This window comes from Anneissia japonica, unplaced genomic scaffold (genome assembly GCF_011630105.1).
Source record: "Anneissia japonica isolate Jap-2015-1 unplaced genomic scaffold, ASM1163010v1 scaffold287834_len5846547_cov211, whole genome shotgun sequence".
NCBI lineage: Eukaryota > Metazoa > Echinodermata > Crinoidea > Comatulida > Comatulidae > Anneissia > Anneissia japonica.
Genome location: NW_022704992.1, coordinates 5,383,454 through 5,402,030, shown reverse-complemented (window position 1 = coordinate 5,402,030; position 18,577 = coordinate 5,383,454). Strand labels below are relative to the sequence as shown.

At 32.8% G+C, this 18,577-nt stretch overlaps 2 protein-coding genes across 8 annotated transcripts in view; one reads left to right on the top strand and one right to left on the bottom strand.

Annotated features, from left to right (window-relative positions):
• LOC117104880 (ADP-ribosylation factor GTPase-activating protein 2-like) overlaps nucleotides 1–12,481 on the top strand; it is a 29,941-nt gene extending 17,460 nt beyond the window's left edge. The window contains exons 12-14 of the mRNA XM_033245767.1: nucleotides 22–145; nucleotides 5,508–5,711; nucleotides 9,981–12,481. Of these exons, the coding sequence (XP_033101658.1) occupies nucleotides 22–145; nucleotides 5,508–5,711; nucleotides 9,981–9,998 (346 nt within the window). The 3' untranslated portion in view covers nucleotides 9,999–12,481. The remainder of the gene's footprint in view (nucleotides 1–21; nucleotides 146–5,507; nucleotides 5,712–9,980) is intronic.
• A 759-nt stretch (nucleotides 12,482–13,240) lies between these two features.
• Nucleotides 13,241–18,577, bottom strand: part of LOC117104879 (synaptotagmin-7-like) — a 48,135-nt gene continuing 42,798 nt past the window's right edge. For all 7 annotated transcript variants that reach the window (XM_033245765.1, XM_033245762.1, XM_033245763.1 and 4 more), the window contains one exon: nucleotides 13,241–16,612. In XM_033245765.1, coding sequence (XP_033101656.1) covers nucleotides 16,302–16,612 — 311 coding nt within the window. In that variant the 3' untranslated portion in view covers nucleotides 13,241–16,301. The remainder of the gene's footprint in view (nucleotides 16,613–18,577) is intronic.

The window sequence follows — 18,577 nt, the reverse complement described above, 5'->3', positions numbered from 1 at the left end:
TTTTGTTTGTTTTTGTTTCAGGCATAGTAAGACTAGTCGGAGCAGAAAAGAATATGTTCCCCCTTCTGAACCAGCAGATACAAGCAGGTTTGCTAATGCCAAGTCCATTTCCTCGGATCAGTATTTTGGCAATGATAAAATAGATGTGAGTACTGTAATGTTTTTCAGTCATTCACCATTCATTATTACTGTTATAGTAATATAATGTAGTAGGATTGATATAGCGCTATACCAAAGTCTGAAAGCGCTCTAGGTGTGGCAAAGCTTATATAGCAAGTTCCTTCTCCCCTTCTCTTCATGTCTGAACATAAGCTAGAGATGAAAATAACAGTCTTGCTTTGTTGGGTCCGCGCAAGGCACTGACCCCAGATTCTCACTGCTGTTCTTGTTCTTGTTCTTGTTACCAAAACATTAAAAGAGTCCAGCGTCGCCAGTTTTGAACGGACGTCACATAAACCAGAGGTGATTTCCACCAAACGTTCATCGCCCTTTTTTAAGTTGGACCCCAGGGTTCCCCCTGCGACTACAAACCAAAACGGGTTTCAGCAAGGACTGTACATTACTGCCATTATCACTGATAGGGCATGTCGCATGGATGGCGCAGTCGGTTAAGGATGTGTTCTAAAGAACTAATAAGGTAGTGAGTTCGTATTCAATTTTTTTTTCCCAATTTTAAGAAATTTTATTTTTTTCAATTTTAAGATAATTCAATTTTGTACAATGAACATTCTAAATAAGTAATTTTTTTATTGGAGGAACATGTGGACCGGTGAGCGGCTGCTCTTGTTTTTGTGAGGTTGAAGTCATGCAGCTGGCTCTTAAGCCAACGAAACATGATGGCATGCCTAGGCGTGTCCTAAAAACCAACTAGTGAGCCAAAAAAAAAAAAAAAAAAAAGAAAACTACATCAAGCTGAGAGCCTATTTATAAGGCTTACTCTTAAATTGAGTTGAAATTCTTAATAAAATTGAACAAATATTTCCCATCAATAAATTTTGTCCCATTGACTCATTGTCCCATTGATACAGATACACATATTGTATCCATGTCCCCATAGATATATATTGTCATTCTGGAATAAAATATCCAGCATTTTAAAAATTATAATACTGTAAAATATTAAAGATAGTGATGCAAAATGTAAATAGTCTATTTAATATACGTTGAAGCAATGTGACATTTAACTATTTATTCCGGCCATCAACAAGGACAAAATAATACATGCACTTGAATAGTTAACTAAGTGATACATTAAAAAAAAAAAGCACAGCTTCCTGTTTGCTCTGGGAATCCAGTAGTGAAGAAATCATCATACTCTGGTTTCTTTGTGATTAAACCAGAATTGTTCACTTACATGCGACGTTTTAATCCGATTACATCGCGGTTCTTCTTCAAAGACAAATCATGTTATTGCTATTTGTCGTTGCTGCTGTTGATTGATGGATTTTTGACGATATGCGCTACGTTGACTTAATTACTTTTGTGGTAAGCCTCAACTAACTAAAGTGGCAATTGAAATACAACAAATTCACATTGTACTATTAAAAACTGCTGGTGATTATTTAGTTTTTGTTTTTATATGCCCAACAGAATAGAGAAAACAAAAGTTGAGAATTTAGTAATCTAATAATGCTTGCCTCTTGAATATTAATTGTGGTTGTGTTGAGATAGACTGCTTAATTCAGAACTCCTTATGAAGACATTTGATCTTACAAACATTCTGTCAGATAGAGTAGTCAATTAGATAGAAGAGGTGTTTTCAGTTTTATGAGCCTGTCAGTGTATGAAATATGAGACACATAATCCTGTCATTTGTGCAGAAACTAAGGGTGGGATTCTACTGGCTAGGAAAAATCGTTTCAAAGAACTATTCTTTTAAGAACGATTTCCTGTGGCACTAGAAACGGGGCCCATAAAAAATGGATTATTTTAATGTGCCAAAGAACCATGTACATGCATGTGCAACTTAATAACTATTTGTCGGTTCGAAGTATTTAATGCTTATCTTTGTCATTCAATTACTAGCCCATGGTTTTGATAACCATGTCTTTCTCGATTTTCACACGTATGTAACAGGATTCAGAATTGATTCTACCGTGTCCATTATTTTTCCTACTTGATTGGTCGCCACACTGAAGCACCATATTCTAAAAATAAGTATAGTAATGATAATAATAATAATAATAATAATAATAATAATAATAATAATAATAATAATAATAATTTTTCAAAAGAATTTAATTTGACTTCAGTATACATAGATTATATTTAACAGTGACTAATCATGGTTGGGGATTATAAATTCTCTGTAATTGTTAATCTGGCAATATGTATAGCAATTGTGGTGAAGTAAATCTACAGGCTTAGATCAAAAGATCAAAGTCAACCACATGCAATAAATGTACAGCCTGATTTTTTGACAGTTATACAATTTGTTTTCTTGATGCCAATTTCGTTTACCATATCCTTTTATTAATATTTTATACACAGTAATTTCCAAGAGAATAAATGAATTGATTCTGATTCTGATTTTTTTTATATGCCATGAAATACTTGGATCTGGGGCTGAAACCTAGCATAAGCCACTTCACAGCCTGTCAACAATGCAAGCTTGGATATCTGAAGCATGGCTGGCTAAGAAACAACAATGAAACGAATCCATTATTAATATTTATAGCAATCTTGATGGTGAATTATGAAAAGTCACAATATCTCAAATGTTAGCAATGGAAAAGCATTTTTGATATTTAATTAAACTGAGTGTGTTGATGGAACAATAATATTTTTAAAAATTACTATTAAAGCGCCTTGAGGTTGTGTCAACGTGAGGCGCTATATAAATCCAGAATTATTTATAATTGTATAATTTCCTGGCTGGTAATTTATGTGATCCTTCGTAGAACTTAGCTAGCCTAGAAATCGTAGCATAGTTTGCAGGTGAAGACACTTGTGCATACCTAAACAGGCCATAGATATGCAGGGCCTAGTCCTAACATTTGTCGAAAAATCTCAATGTTTGGGACCAGTATCCTTGGAGCATTAGCAAACAATTAAGGCAAAATTCTCAAGTTGAATTTCCAATCAATTTGTTATAGTTTGCTGGCGTCCCAACAAGATTACGGCACGGTGTGCTGTAGTAAAGGCCTAGCTACCAACATATTTTTCTTTGAGATATGACCAAGATTTGCCTTCGTTCCCTAACAAATACAGCAATTGTTATGAATTTTACAGCAATAACAAGGGACAGCCTCCATAGCGATCTCCATCACAAATTCATCTATTGAAGCCTGGTTCACATATATGGGCATATGATTCTGATCATGTTTTTGTCAGTTACACTACACAATTTTTCGGATTGTGAGGTTTTGTTGTTGGTTACACTACACAATTTGTTGGATTGTGAGGTTTTTGTTGTTGGTTACACTACACAATTTGTTGGATTGTGAGGTTTTTGTTGTTGGTTGCACTACACAATTTGTTGGATTATGAGGTTTTTGTTGTTGGTTACACTACACAATTTGTTGGATTGTGAGGTTTTTGTTGTTGGTTACACTACACAATTTGTTGGATTGTGAGGTTTTTGTTGTTGGTTGCACTACACAATTTGTTGGATTATGAGGTTTTTGTTGTTGGTTGCACTACACAATTTTTTGGATTGGGAGGTTTTTGTTGTTGGTTGCACTACACAATTTGTCGAATTATGAGGTTTTTGTTGTTGGTTGCACTACACAATTTGTCGGATTGTGAGGTTTTTGTCAGTTGCTCCACTCAATTTGTTGGATTTTGAGGTTTTGGACCGGTTCTTTCCTACCAATTTGCTATCTTTCAACCGTAGCTGTTAATGTTTAGTTTGTCCCAGCTTCAACAATAGTCCTCAATCACAGATACTATGACAGACCTAATACCATGAGCCCATTTTTTATATTATTTGACTTATTTGTCTTCAATTATGACCTTTTACAAGGTGTCTTCATAGTCTCCAAATATCCTACTGATGTGGCAAAATGATTGCAGCTTGTTATGCCTGATAACATATATATTACACATTTGTTCTAGTTACAATGAAGGATGTGATAAATTTGTTTAGCATTTCTCCCTCAGATCCCCAGCAGACATAATCCAATGTCATCTAAATGTACCCCAACGAAAATATACTCGAGAGCTGCTCATTTCCATACTTTGAGGCCAGAACTTTGGCTACTGCTTCATTTATCTGTAGTTAGGAGCAACATTTTGGATTATCTTGTCAAATTAATTTGCCCATTAGTTGATTAGAAACTTGGCAAAACCCAGATTGAGATTCCCTAAAGTATTTTATGAACTTTGACATTTGTATCATCGTCTTGGTGATCAAGCTGTAAAGTTAATTATAAAATTATGTAAATCCAGTGTGTAAGGCTACAGTATATGTTTGCAGATGGTTCTGGTCACCAAAAATGTTCTCATAAGTGATTCCATTGAAGCAGTGATTTGGTTCATTCATTTGTATGCACACAGTACCCAAGATGTTAGTGTAGTATCTGGGGTTGGGGCGTGTGCGTAAGCTAGCATCCTCACTTTATCATCAAACTCCCTTTTCACTTTTGCCTTCCCACCAGGTACAGTACTCCCATTTCAAGGCTCAGATATGCCACTGCAAGCCAAATAATTATTTTAGCAAACTTGCATTGTGGTTTATGTATCTTGTGGAAAAATACTTAAAGTATTAAATGATAAAATGTCTTCATCAGAGCATCTATTGAAAGTTCTTGCTAAACTATTATTGTAACTCTAATGCATGTCTTGTATTCGCATTTAATATTAAGGGAATTGCTAAATTATGACATGCTTTACATAATGAATGAAAGAAATGAAAGTTTAACAGCATTGAATGTCATCAACATAGTCAAGAATGGTGACATTAGGAAAAGTACTTGACATACGACTGTGTTTTGCACAGGTGGGCACACAATTATACATGTAGATTTTTTGCATTCTATAAAAAATCATGATTTGTTGAGTATGTCTCGCAGATATGAAGATGCTGAAGGTCACATTCTATTGGAGATCATCAGGGCCATAGCCAGGATTTGTTTGTGGGATATTTGGGGGGATTGGAAGGAGGTGCCAAAAACCCCTTAAGGGAAAAAGCCTGATGGATTACAGCTTTAATATTGTATATAGGGGGTTGTCAGTTTTTCAATAGATTACTGGTTAATAATAATATGTAAAGATTTTAAATTCCCTTTTAAGTTTTATTACAGAAAACAACCAATTTTATACTCAGTACATTTTTGACTGTTTTAAAAATGTGGTGGTGGGCGTGTGTATAGACCCATTACAACACCTGGAAATTGGCCTGTTTGTCAGTATAATAATTTTTCTTGAAACTTAAATCATCAATTATTCAGGAAAATGATTTAGGACACTACAGACATAGTAAATTCCTGTCAGTGGTACCAAGAATTTAGAATTACGTAACTGTTTGTAGAGGTCACAGATGTGCATTTTTGTTTTTTGTTTTGTAGGATAGCACAAAGGCGAATATTAACAGATTTGAGGGAAGTGACAGTATATCAAGCGATGATTTCTTTCACGGTGGATCAAGTAATCGTCGAAGAGATCCAGTTGGACCGGATATGGGAGCTGTTAAAGACAGCATGAAAGAAGGAGTTACACAAGTTGCTGGAAAACTATCCAAAATGGCCAATGGACTAATGACCTCTATTCAGGTAATTTAGTTCATGCAGTGATTTTATATATTTTATTTAACATTCAACAAGAAATCTTTCTTTTGGTAGTTATTCTATTTACTCTGCTTTAGAGATCTCCCTTCTAGTCTATTTCTTACAGGTTTTTTTTTTTTCTTTATCTATGAAGTACACACTGTAGCATAGTTATTATCTGTTATCTTCTGTTGCCCTTCTGTGTGTGCAAACTGCAAAGTTGGGTTTGCACAGTATTTGGGGTTGAAGCTCCTAATTTTGAGATTGGAGTTAAAATCCAAAAGTTGTTCATTGCCTGCAAGGAATTTTACATTTGGCTTTTTCAATCCAGTAGTATAAATAGATATCTAATACAATAGTTATCACTATAACAACTCCCTGGTTATTCTTAAGGCTATTACCACCATTATTATTTCCTATGCATGTAATGCAATAGGAACTATTGTAATCACTCTTCACTGTTTTTCCTGTATGTAGTGTGTGTATGCGTGTGTGTGTAGACATTTATGCAAATGCACATGTGTCAATGAAAAGTTTTCCGACATTTTGTTTTACCTCGCGATGCAAAGTTCGATTTTCGAAGTTTCTGCCGTGTTCAGTTAGGGCTCATGCTAACAGATCGGCAAGTCGGCATGGATGAAACAATTTTGGTTTTGCGGCAAAAAAAATCAACTGCTGTAGGCATAGGAATTTTGAAGAAGGCCGAAAAAATTTAAAAAAAAGGTTTTAATACTTGCTGAAATACATCGTTTTTTTCATTTAGATCTCCATTTTTCGCTACCTCCATGCAACGTTTTTTTTCTGTTGTATGAGTAGTCATATGAAGGTATTATATCCCCGACAGTTGGCTATGCAGCAGTGTACCCTTTGAATGCAAACTGAAGACAAGTGAAGATATAAAGGCAGCCGACTGTCGGGTACATAACGACTATCTAGCTTAGGCTTTCCACAAAAGCATGAGGCCTAAGCTAGGCCTAGTTTAGTACAGTAGTTGCTGCGATAAAAGGGTGGTAGATTGTTTAATCCATGATATCGTGTTATCGTCTAATACATTTAAATAATGTGTGTAAAATTTAAGAATGTACCGCGTGAGTCGCCTTCTTTGTTATGCGGTAGTATACGTAGCAGAGTGACGGCAGCAAGGCTAGGCCTTCGTTCTTGATCATCATGATGAAAACTTTGGGTGACAGATGATTGGGCCCAACTGGTGTGGACGATCGGGCCCAAGCTATTTTCAAATAAATTGTAGTTTAGTAGGCCACTGCCAGCTCCCCCACTCCCGATATAGTTACAAACTTCTGTAAAATGAAAATGCTGTATACCTAGCCCTAGGCCTACGAAATTTGCTAAAAATATTACTGTAATTTGCCTATCAAATTACATTACCAATGTGGTCTAAAATCACTATTTTAGGCCATAAAGACTCCCCCTGAATTTTTCAACCACCACACAAATTTGACCCAACCATATTTTCTGATTATGTCATTTATGATGACTTAATCAGAAAATATGGTTGGTAAGTCATTTATCATGCATAGAAACATTGGCGCCTGCAAGGCTCTGATTATTGTTGTACAAGGCTATTGTTGTTAGAAATCTTGATAAAAAAAAAAAGCAGTGCAGGTTAGTATACTTACTAAATATAGTTCAACACTATAAATTATGATTTCAATGTATTAAAAATGAAAGAAATTTGGTTAGTGCCTGAAGCAGCAAAATGATAATTTAAACATGTTTGAGGTTGCATGCATGTTAATGCATGCAATGTAGACATGGTGTTGCAGATAATGGGTATTATATGTTAAATAAATTATGCACCAACTGGAAATTAAATATTAAAATTCAAATATGAATCTGAAATAATTAAGTACAAGAATAAAAGTAAAGTTGGTTGTTTTTTATTTCCTCAATTGAGCTAGGCATTTTCAATATTAATATTGAGCATGTGATTATACTGCAGAAACTAGGTCAAACTTACTCTAAACATGGTCCGTTATCGGACAATGTGCTATCCGTTGTTGGTCATTTGTCAAAATGTAGGACCAATACCGCTGTTAAAACTACATTCACACTGTACTTGTCATAGCTGTCAATTGAAATGAACTACTGTATGAACCTTAACATTCCATTTCACAGAAAAATTCCACTACCACTGCATAGAGTACATCTGCGCAAGCACAGTATATTAACAATTGTTATGTGTTTGTTGCTTGTGTTGTGGTCTCTATTCTTATTATACTCATTGCTGATAGAGGTTTCAGCAAATACTCTAATTCTTATGCAACTTTACTGGCTGCCAGGAAAACTCAAGATTCATTACAAAATCGTACTTACTGCTCACTTGGTTCTTAATTACCTCCTGCGTATGATTCTGATCGATTATCACAATATAAACCATCAAGAACCTGCAATCATTATCTCAAGTCTTCCTAACAAAACACAAAGTGTGGAATTTACTGCCTATTTTTACTGTATCAGACCTGCAAAATTTGTTATAACATTCAAGTCCAGACAAAGAAAACACCTGTTGGCCAGATTTTGTTTTGTTCTGTTCTGTTTCTCTTTAAATTTTTTCTTACTTATTTCTACATTATCCTGCATGGTTCTGGTACCATTAGCACACTTAAGTAGACACCAATATTGTAATTGGTTATTGGTATCAGCCCACTTTTCCAAAGGAATACAGCATTATAAATGTACAGTAGCAGTGCCAGCCATGTAGCATTGTGATCTTACATCACAAGCTTGCTTAACTTAACAGTGCAATTTCAAATTGGTACATGCTTTAAATAATATGCGCAAAACAGTGTGAATTGTAGAAAAATCTGCCAATAAACGATGCTTTGGAAGTATGGAAACAGCTGTAGATCATCGTTGTTGCTATTTTAGATGTTAAAACCTGTTAACCAATTGCAGGCAGTTCTCTAAAAGTAAATATGATATTGTTTATTTGATATATGTTTTACTTGTATTATCTAGTTAACTCTAGTGATGTATGTAATTGAAAGATGGTGATAAAATGATTAATGTGTTTAAAGAATGCAGTGAATCATTTTAAGAGATACTTGTTTACCTGGTTGCTTACTCTGTTTTATGTTTTACACTCATTATTGTTTTCATTTATTTTTGTCTGTTTTAGGTTATTAGATTTCTTGTAAATTTTTATTAAGAATAATAAAGAAAAATAAACAAAAAATATGAGATAGCATTAAATTAAATTAAAATATAATTGTAAACATAAAGTATACCTAATTACTATACAAAAACTAATGTCTTTCTAAAATAAATACAGGAAATGCTTGTTACATTAGCAATAGGAAGATGATCGTCTCCGCTGTTCAATGTGTATGCTTTTGTATCTGGTGTGTTTTTGTACTTTATATTACTCTCTGTGATATGAAAATTGAAATTTTTGACAGTAATTGAATCTTAGTGCTACAGTTCAATCATTTTGGAACGAGACCCCAGTGTAGCAGTCGTTAACTGATTGTGGCCACCTAGGACCCACATACAGCAGTGATAGTCAAGCCAGTATTTTGTGTGTTCTTTTGGTGAATTTCCAGCTTGCAGGGCACTGAATATTGAATGCATCTGAAGTATATTTTGTTAGTTGAACGTAGGCTAACTAATCTGTCACTAACACCTCACCCGTTGAATAAAATCCAATTTGTGGTCAATTTTTTGCATGAGTGCTGCAGGGACCTTCCGTGTCACAGATACTAATAACAAACCATTTTTCTTTTCTTCTTTTAGGCTTCATGTCTGTCTCTATAGACTCTTTAGATCACCATGTATAATTAATAAGCAAATTTATTATTTTTTATTTCCCTTAATTGACACATATCAATAGTCCAACTGCAACAACTATTTTTTTGTGTAGATGTTTTTAGCGTGCAAACATGACATTTTCTCTGAATCTGAATATGTAAGTCATGAATTTAAATCAACTCCTACACCTGTCCTGGCCTATAGGGTATAAAATCATATGGGTATTGCATTACTAATGGATTGAGAGAAGGCTGTGTAGCAGACATGAAGACGAAATTAGTCTTATACCCATCATTACAGCACCGATGTATCATTCCTTCACTTACCTGCTCTAAAAGACTCTCTCGACACTCATTCTAAAATTTGCATGCATGCTTCTTGATCAGTTAAGTGCTGTAGCAAATATCAAGACAAATAAAAACACGCTCTGTTTGCATAATTTATTAAGTTGATCACAGGTTTCGATGTTCAATATGAAAGCATAGTAACTGTTTTATTGCCTTTCAGGACAAGTACGGGTACTGAGAGCTGTCACACAGCGAGTGGGTGTAGTGTTTATCAGTTCTACTTCTGTGGTGGAATTTGGATCGGAACTTGCCAAGTGCATATTTGTATAAAAGATATTATGTGAATTGAAGGACATACATTGATCATAATTCAGCATTACAGTCAGTGATCATATCAGTATAAACTTATTTAGAGCTACTGGATGAATGTGATCGATACCAATGAGTTTGTGTACAGTGCCGGACAGTGTAATCAAACCAATGCGTTTTTACAGTGTTACTGGATAATGTGGTCAGATGTATGCCATTTTGTACAATGTCATTTAAATACGGATATGGTCATACAACACAGTAGCATTGTTTAATATGATTAAAGCTGGTCAGTGGCTGCGTCGTTCAACAGTCATACAACATTCGAATGACAAATCCAACTTAGGTCCCTGTGAGCGTTAGACGACGAAACAGTCTGTTTATTTCAGTGGCAGTTTAAATGGATTGTCATTAAAAATGATCTGTTTCATTCGCTAGATGATATGCACACAATACTGAGTACAATGATGTTACAAACTCATTTATATATTGTCACTAGATTATATTCAAACCAGTGGGTTTATATGGATAATGTGATCAAATCACTTATACCTTGTCACTAGATATGTTCAAACCAGTGAGTTTGTGCAGTGTCACTGGATAATGTGATCAAATCATTTATATATTGTCACTAGATTGTGATCAAACCAGTGAGTTTATATAGTGTCACTGAATAATTTGATTAAATCACTTATACATTGGATAATGTGATCAAATCATTATCTACATGATGTGATCAAATCATTTATACAGTGTTACTAGATATCTTCAAACCAGTGAGTTGTGCAATGTCACAATTTACATACATTGTATACAGCAAACAATAGATTTCTTTGCTTGGAATAGTCTATCAAATAATATATTAAAAAGTAAATGCCATTGTCAAAGTATAATAATTTTATTTGAAACATTTAAATTTAAGGTGATGTTTTTCAAAATGTTAGAAGTCACATTTTATTATTTTTTTAATTATTTATTTTCAAAACTATATTTTATATGGAAAAAGCCTTCCATTTCAGTTAACATCCGTCAAAATCAGAAATTTTTCTCTACAGTTTAAAAAAACTCCACTCACCAAACCTCATAAGACAGTTTATGGAACATCCATTCTAAAAGTCACTGCTGAAGATGATTATAATAGAATATGTTTAATAAATACTTCCACCTATTTATAAGATAAAATTGAAAATTAAAAAAAAATATTGAGTTTCTTTATTTGTATTTGAATAAATTATTAGCTTTTAACTTGGAAATGTAGAATTAAATAAATCCATCACTAATTATTTCTTCCACCAAACAAAACTTAGGTCAATTTCTGATACTAATGCATTCAAGACCCTCCTTAAAACTTATCTCTTTATTATCAATACAGGTACCGGTAATTCTTATATCTTTAAGCACCAGTGACAAATTATATTTTTCTTACAGGCACTGTACAATTTCTCCAATTTATTATTATTAATATTGATTAGCAGCATTTCAGTGGTCTGCATATACCCTAAATTTGCTGGCAGAAAATTTGCAGATTTGTGTACTAAACAGAATTTTTGATTTGTGACTTAAAAGTTAATAATGTATCAATAACATAAAATTTGAAAATCTGTTAATAGAATAATATAAAGATGTTTATTAATATTCATAATGAAAATAATAGTCATGTAACTCTATTTTTCTTGCAAATACACTTTGATTTTTTTTATTTCATCAATTACAAAAAAATATATTGCTTTTTTATTAATTTATTATTTATTTTAAATCAGTTGCTAGCCATGTGTTTGTTAAAGAGAATGTATTATACATGACACAGCATTTCAGTAGCAATATTGTATGGAGAAATGTACAATTATGAACTTAATTGTGATTAAGAATTTGGAATGCTGACATTTTCAGTATATTCACCAGGAATAGCTTTTGGACACTGCCACTTTTCATAATTTACTTTATTCTCACAGGAAACAACATTTCTAAACATCAATTTATAGAAATAAAATTAGAGATATTTGAGTATGATGTTAATTTGGCAGATATTAAAACAAAATTTCACTTATGGTGTAATGTAATCCATAGTTTTTATATTCTATTTTATTTATTTTTTATTTTAGTGTATTATATATATTTTGAATTCATAGAAATTATTTTTTAAATTGATTTGATGATATTTTAGGCATATATTGCACTTATTTAATTATTGTTGGCTAGCAGTAATTAATTTAGACCATTCATGTTTTTTCAACCAAAAAAAGTATTTGATTGTTGATATCCTAAGTTGGCATGCTTCAGACATTTCATATAAAATATATCCCAGTCTTGTGGCATAAAATCCATTAATTATTTTGCTTAATTTATCTCTTTCTTTATTAAGGTATTATGGTTTTCTGTATTATGATTAAAAATTATTGAAATTGAATAGAAGCAATCTTGTGTTAATTGCTTTATAGAATGCAGTCTACGATATCATCCATTCACATTTTTTAAAACTAGTACACTTTTCACATATGAAAGTACAAAACTCTCTTGCTAATCGACTTAGGTCCCGGTTGACCACTACTCAGACGAAAACATTTAATGGGGGCATAATACATTCCAAAATGTCTTAATGTCCCAAAATTTCCGAGTTTGTCTTGGTGTCAGGGACTCTGATCTGTAGTCACCAAAAATTTAACTACTCTGCCCTTTTAATGACAGTTATCTAAAGTAACTATTATCAGAAACAATTTTTCTACCCATGTAGATACATTATATTAAATAAAGTATTTTAATTGTAAGCTTTTTTAACTGTATTAATTTAAATAATTGTCAATATCAAATTAATTAGGACTTTACTACCTATTTAATGTGATATTTCATGGATTTTGTTTATTTGAAATGTAATGTCGTTGTGTCAGGGTTCCCAAGTTGGAAGAGATCTGGCTAAATTACCTTTCTTAACACATCTAACTTTAATTTGCTGCGCATGGTGACACCTATCACCAGGTTTTTGCTTACTTGAGGGAGTGGGGGAAGATGTCTCGATTTCTGGGATTCTCTTACGATTTGCGTGGAACTTACGACCCCTGTTGTGTGATGGATGATTTGTACATGCCAGTGATTTATTTGGTTATGCTATTAGTGTAAAAATAACGCAAATTTTTCTACACATAAAAGAATAATGCATTTTGAATAACAACAAAATAAGATTATAAACAAAACATGAAATGCACTTTATTTGCCTTAGGTTAGAATACATCATAGAGGCTTGGCTACCATCACCTTCAACAGGTTGTGGAATAGGTCAATGCAGATATAGTATCTGCAGGAAAAGAAAGGTTATAGTTCAATGCAGATACAACACATCAAGTCATGCTGGATTCATTGTTACAATCTATTGCCATCATGTTTCCATTGTGGGTTGGTGGAGCAGTCACATTTTACTGTTCCCTAAAGGAACCTCTATAATATTCTGATAATGATGATGGCTCTCTATATATGGTATTTATAAAATTTAAATATTAATAAGGTAAGATATGAAAGATGAATAGTTCAGACAAATTTCAAAACCAGTTACAGAATATCATATACAGTACATAAATAGGTTCCACGTTAAAACAAATGCACCTTACAAGTAATTAATGATATAATATTAGCCATAGTAGCTATATTTCTATTCAAACAGTTTAGAATAGTTTTATGTAATCTGCGAACACAGTTTAATGAATAATCTGTAAGGTGTGTATTTTAAAACTTGGAATATGTGAAAATGTATGCAGTGTATTATGTATGTAATGCTTAACTTGTTTATACCAAAGAAACTTAATCATATCCCTACATATATTCAATTTGTATGTATACATTATTATGAATTAGAATGATTCTATTCTAAAGAAATATCACTTTTCTATTTAAATAATATTTATCCATTGATAAAGTAAAGTTTATATCACACAATAAAGCACACTTAATAGGCATAGAAAAAAAGCACACAACCTCATACCCACTTACCCTACCCCATCCCACCCCATCCATTACACACATCTCATGTTGAGATATGTCAATAAAAAAAAAATCTTTCCTCAATATAAAATGTTCACAATACCTCAACAGCAGTGGTAGTAGTAGTAGCTAGCAAACAACAAATTGCATCAAATTATCATTTTTTGCTTGTACATGTGTCCCAAAGGACTTCTGAAGCGCTTTATGACAACCATCTTTTATTATAACTGAAATTGAAACTTACCCTGCATGTGATGAATGTATTGCTAAGAAAAAAATAAGATATATTTACATGTCGATCATGCATGTATGATTTTCTAATGTAAAGCATTTTTTTAGGTTACAATTTAAATATTCATGCTTCAATTTAATAAGCAACAGTAGTATAAGTCCAAAACAATGTTGCCAAATTTGTATTTTATTATTATTTTTTTATCAATATATAAGTTAAAAACAAAGTTGGGTTTTCAGGGGAATTCTAATTATAATAAATTAAAAAGCAAGATTACTTTATTTACCTTTGTAAAAAGAATTCACAATTTTCTGTAGTGAGGAATCAGCTTAAAATATTGGTAGCCAGGATTAACATACAATTTTGATAAACACTGCTTAAACCAAGTTGGGGTTTTCAGCGGAATTCTCAGTATTTAAGAATGAATTAAGAAGCAAGATTACTTTACCTTTATAAAAACTTTCTGTAGTGAAAAATCAGCTTAAAATATTGGTAGCCAGTATTAACATAAAATGTTGAATAAACATTGCTTAAACATAAATGTTGCAAAAAACAATTTTGGTTGTCATTTAAGTTTTAAAAGAAAAAAGTCTGAAATTAACTGTTTATTTTACACATAGACAATACTGACAGGAATAATACCATGTATTATATTATTGTTTCCATATTTACTCATATTTTCAATAGATATAGGTCCTTTAGCAAATGTAAATATGTATTTTCATAGTGGATACAAACTTAAATAAGGCTCTTCGCGAAACTCATATTATCTTCTCGGTAAACTCTTTGGGTATGGTATATTATTTATATAAAAGATATTACATTAATAGCACCTTTAAAACCAATGTGCAATATCAATGTAAACAAAAAAAAAACCAAGTAGTATATATATATATATTTATACATATATATATATATATTTAACAATTGTATACAGTGTGCTATACTATTCTTATATTAATATAATATATTTCATATGAAGTATTATTGAATCTTGACAATAAGAATAATAATTGTAAGAAAAAAGCATTAATAACTGTTGATATGTATATAATTGTAGTACAGCCAGGTGGTAATCGAATGCCACACTTTAAAACACAACCTCTGTAAATATTGCATACAGTATTGAAGCGTAATGAAGCTTGTGTAGATAGTCTGTACATAAAACACTCCTAATGGGAATTACTGTCAACAACTAGATAATGGGAGCAATGTGCTCACACAATCTTTACCATTCACACTTCATAAGAAAAATGTGGATATTTAATATTTTTTAGGCAGATTTTAAGATGATTTCTAAAATTCAACATCTCATACACAATTGAAAGTTCGTAAACCAACTATAAATACATCATTAATCAGAACAAGTTAACTCAAGGCGTATGCCATACAAAAACGCAATTATTGATTACAGTAAAAGTTACACAAGACACAAAGTAGTGAAATGGAGTTCAAGTTGCATGGATTTTCAACTCCTTAATTCCAATATTAGAATTTCTCTGGAATCTAGGGCACCAAAGGCAGAAGATTTTGGATACAGGTTGGTCACGCAAAAGGGTACCAAAGATAAAAGACTTGGGGGGGTGCACTAAGTACACTAAAGTTACATGAAATGTTGAAATAATGATTTAATGAATATTTGATATCTTTTTAAACATGAATTATCCAATTACTGACAGCAGTTAATTATCCTTTGTAATTATTTGCTTGGTCACGCACTCACAAGATCTGTTCTGCATATTCTCTGCTCGTTAATCTTCAGTGTCTCTCTATAGATATACACTGGCATTGCATCCTTCTTTTAGGCTTGCAGACTAGCTATTCCAATCTGATACGTCCACTACCAAATCAATGTTACTTGTCCGTTTTTCGTTACAGTAGGCCTACAACATTAAGGAGACATTGCACAATCCTCATTGTTATTAATATTCCAAACTCTGCAATATATCATAATGCAATCAAACTTTACTGGTTTTTTTTCCCCCAATAAATATCATGTTTAACATTTCATCATCGCAGCATACAGCTCTATTATGACATGTCCTTAAGCAAGTGCCACTGAGCTATAGGTTGGCGTGCTTTAGCAAACATCTCGTTCCAGTGTTTCATTTCCAACGGAGATGTCTTGTGTCCTATCAGCACGCTTCCTATGATATCGTTTTTTGATATTCTATCTCTGTCAAGTACAGATATGATAAAGCTTGTATCCCGTATCTTGTCCAAGTTAACGTCAAATACAAATTCTTCGTTGAAGACGGGATTCAAGGTGCATTTTTTGACTGTTGTTTTCTTTTTCTCGACACGTTTTCCTTTGTACATATGCCAAATCTTTACATACGGATCTATGGTAAGACAGAAAATATCAAATTATTTTCAATATATAATATTGTATCCCAATGCTTGCTCAATAACATTTTTTTAGAACATTCTCTCAGTTTACAGTGATAATGTTTACATTGTAAAAAGGCAAGAATACTGTTACCTTTCTTACATGCTACTGACATTTAGTTTCCAGGGTTATGTTAATTCAATACTAGATACACAAATTTTAATAATCTTAGATACCTACAGTCCCAATCCCAACATGGCAGAATTATAAAGATCTAAGCAAATAATTGAGTAACTGTATGGTCATTATGTAAATTGTCATCATCCACAAGCCACATAGTGATGGGTGATCTTGGGTTATATGAACTAGCAAAATAATTAGATCAAACAAATTCTGCTGTAATGGCTAGCAAACTAAAATCTGAAGAAAATACCATTAGGACGTGTGCACTGAGTTTAATTAAAAATAGTATGAATGTCACTTCAAAAATTGACAAGGTCATTTAACAAGTACAGTTTGCAAATTTAGATGTCCATGAATGCAAATAATAAAAACAATAACAAGGAAGTATTGAGGAAACATGAAAGAAGGAAAGTTGAAAAGAGAATATGTGGGTTTAACCATAGCTGCAAAAGCAATAATTGCTTGAACTTTGAAGATTGAGATGCTGCAAGTAAATGAAAAATATAGAATATGTAGGCAGAACCGTGAGACGGTAAGGCAAATAGTAAGTGTATGTCAGATGTGTTTGTGCAGAAAGAATATAAAATGAGACATTATAATGTTCAGTTCAGTTTAGTTTTGTTCTTCCCACTGATGCCAGTCGCATCCAATAGGCAATCTGCTAGCATCCAAATATATGCTGGGTCCAACTGGGTTAGCTTTTTGGCAAGAGCAATACATTGGTGTCAGGAAACCGTGGGTTCAATAGAAGTGAATATTTGTATCAACATGCTGTTGTGAGACTTTAGTGCGAGATATGTAATTTCAGAAAGAAGACTTGATTTGGGAATGTCAAATAATAGATATACTGTATCTACTCCAGTAGAGTGGGTGAAAAAGAGAAAATGTTTTTAAAATACCAAGATCTTGCCAGAGAAATTAGAAAGCTATGGAAAGTAAAAATGAAAGTTGGTAGAAGTTGTTGTGGGATCCTTAGGAACAATAACACAGAGGGTACGAGATAAACTTAAGAGTATACTAATAGGTGTGGATGTAGAAGTCAGCATTGTTGGGGTCCGCACGGTTTTGGAGATGTAGTGGAAATAATACGAAGGATGACCATTGGTTTTCTTGATAATTTAATATTATCAGAAAGTTACTACAGACGTGGTACAGCGGAAGGTAAGACAGTCATGCTAGTTCTTAGAATGTATAGGAACAATTTTAATGATGAAAGGAATAAGTGTACTGCTTAATAAAGAGATTTAAACGATAGATAATGGATTTTGGAAATTGTAGATTGGGAACCAGTAAAACACACTACTGCTTCCTTATTTCAAACATAAGTAGTTTGTTCAAGTAAGAAGTAATGAGTTCATGAACAGTTGCACGTCAGGTCTACAAATTTTCTGATGTGGCTGATTTTATAAATTGCAACCTGGGAGGCACGGCACACAGAGTTGATGCGATTCTTCATGTGCATCGAGGAACACATCAAGGTTAGAGACATGCGAAGAAAGATCAATAACTATGTAACCAAGGCTGGTGGTTGAAATATTTTGTGTACCATTTTACATAACATGAAACCAACTAAGGGTGAATAGGTGGGTCTGTGGTACAGAGATAGTATGATATTACCATGTCTGCATAAAAAATGTTCATGCATTTAAAACACGGTGACATTTACAAGTTGGAATGTATATGATTAAACAAGATTGTTTCATTTCTCTCATGCTTATCCAAGTGCACAGATAGTTTTCACTTCAAATGAACCTTTGAACCCAAGAAGCCCTCTGGAGTCCTGTAAACTGCCAAA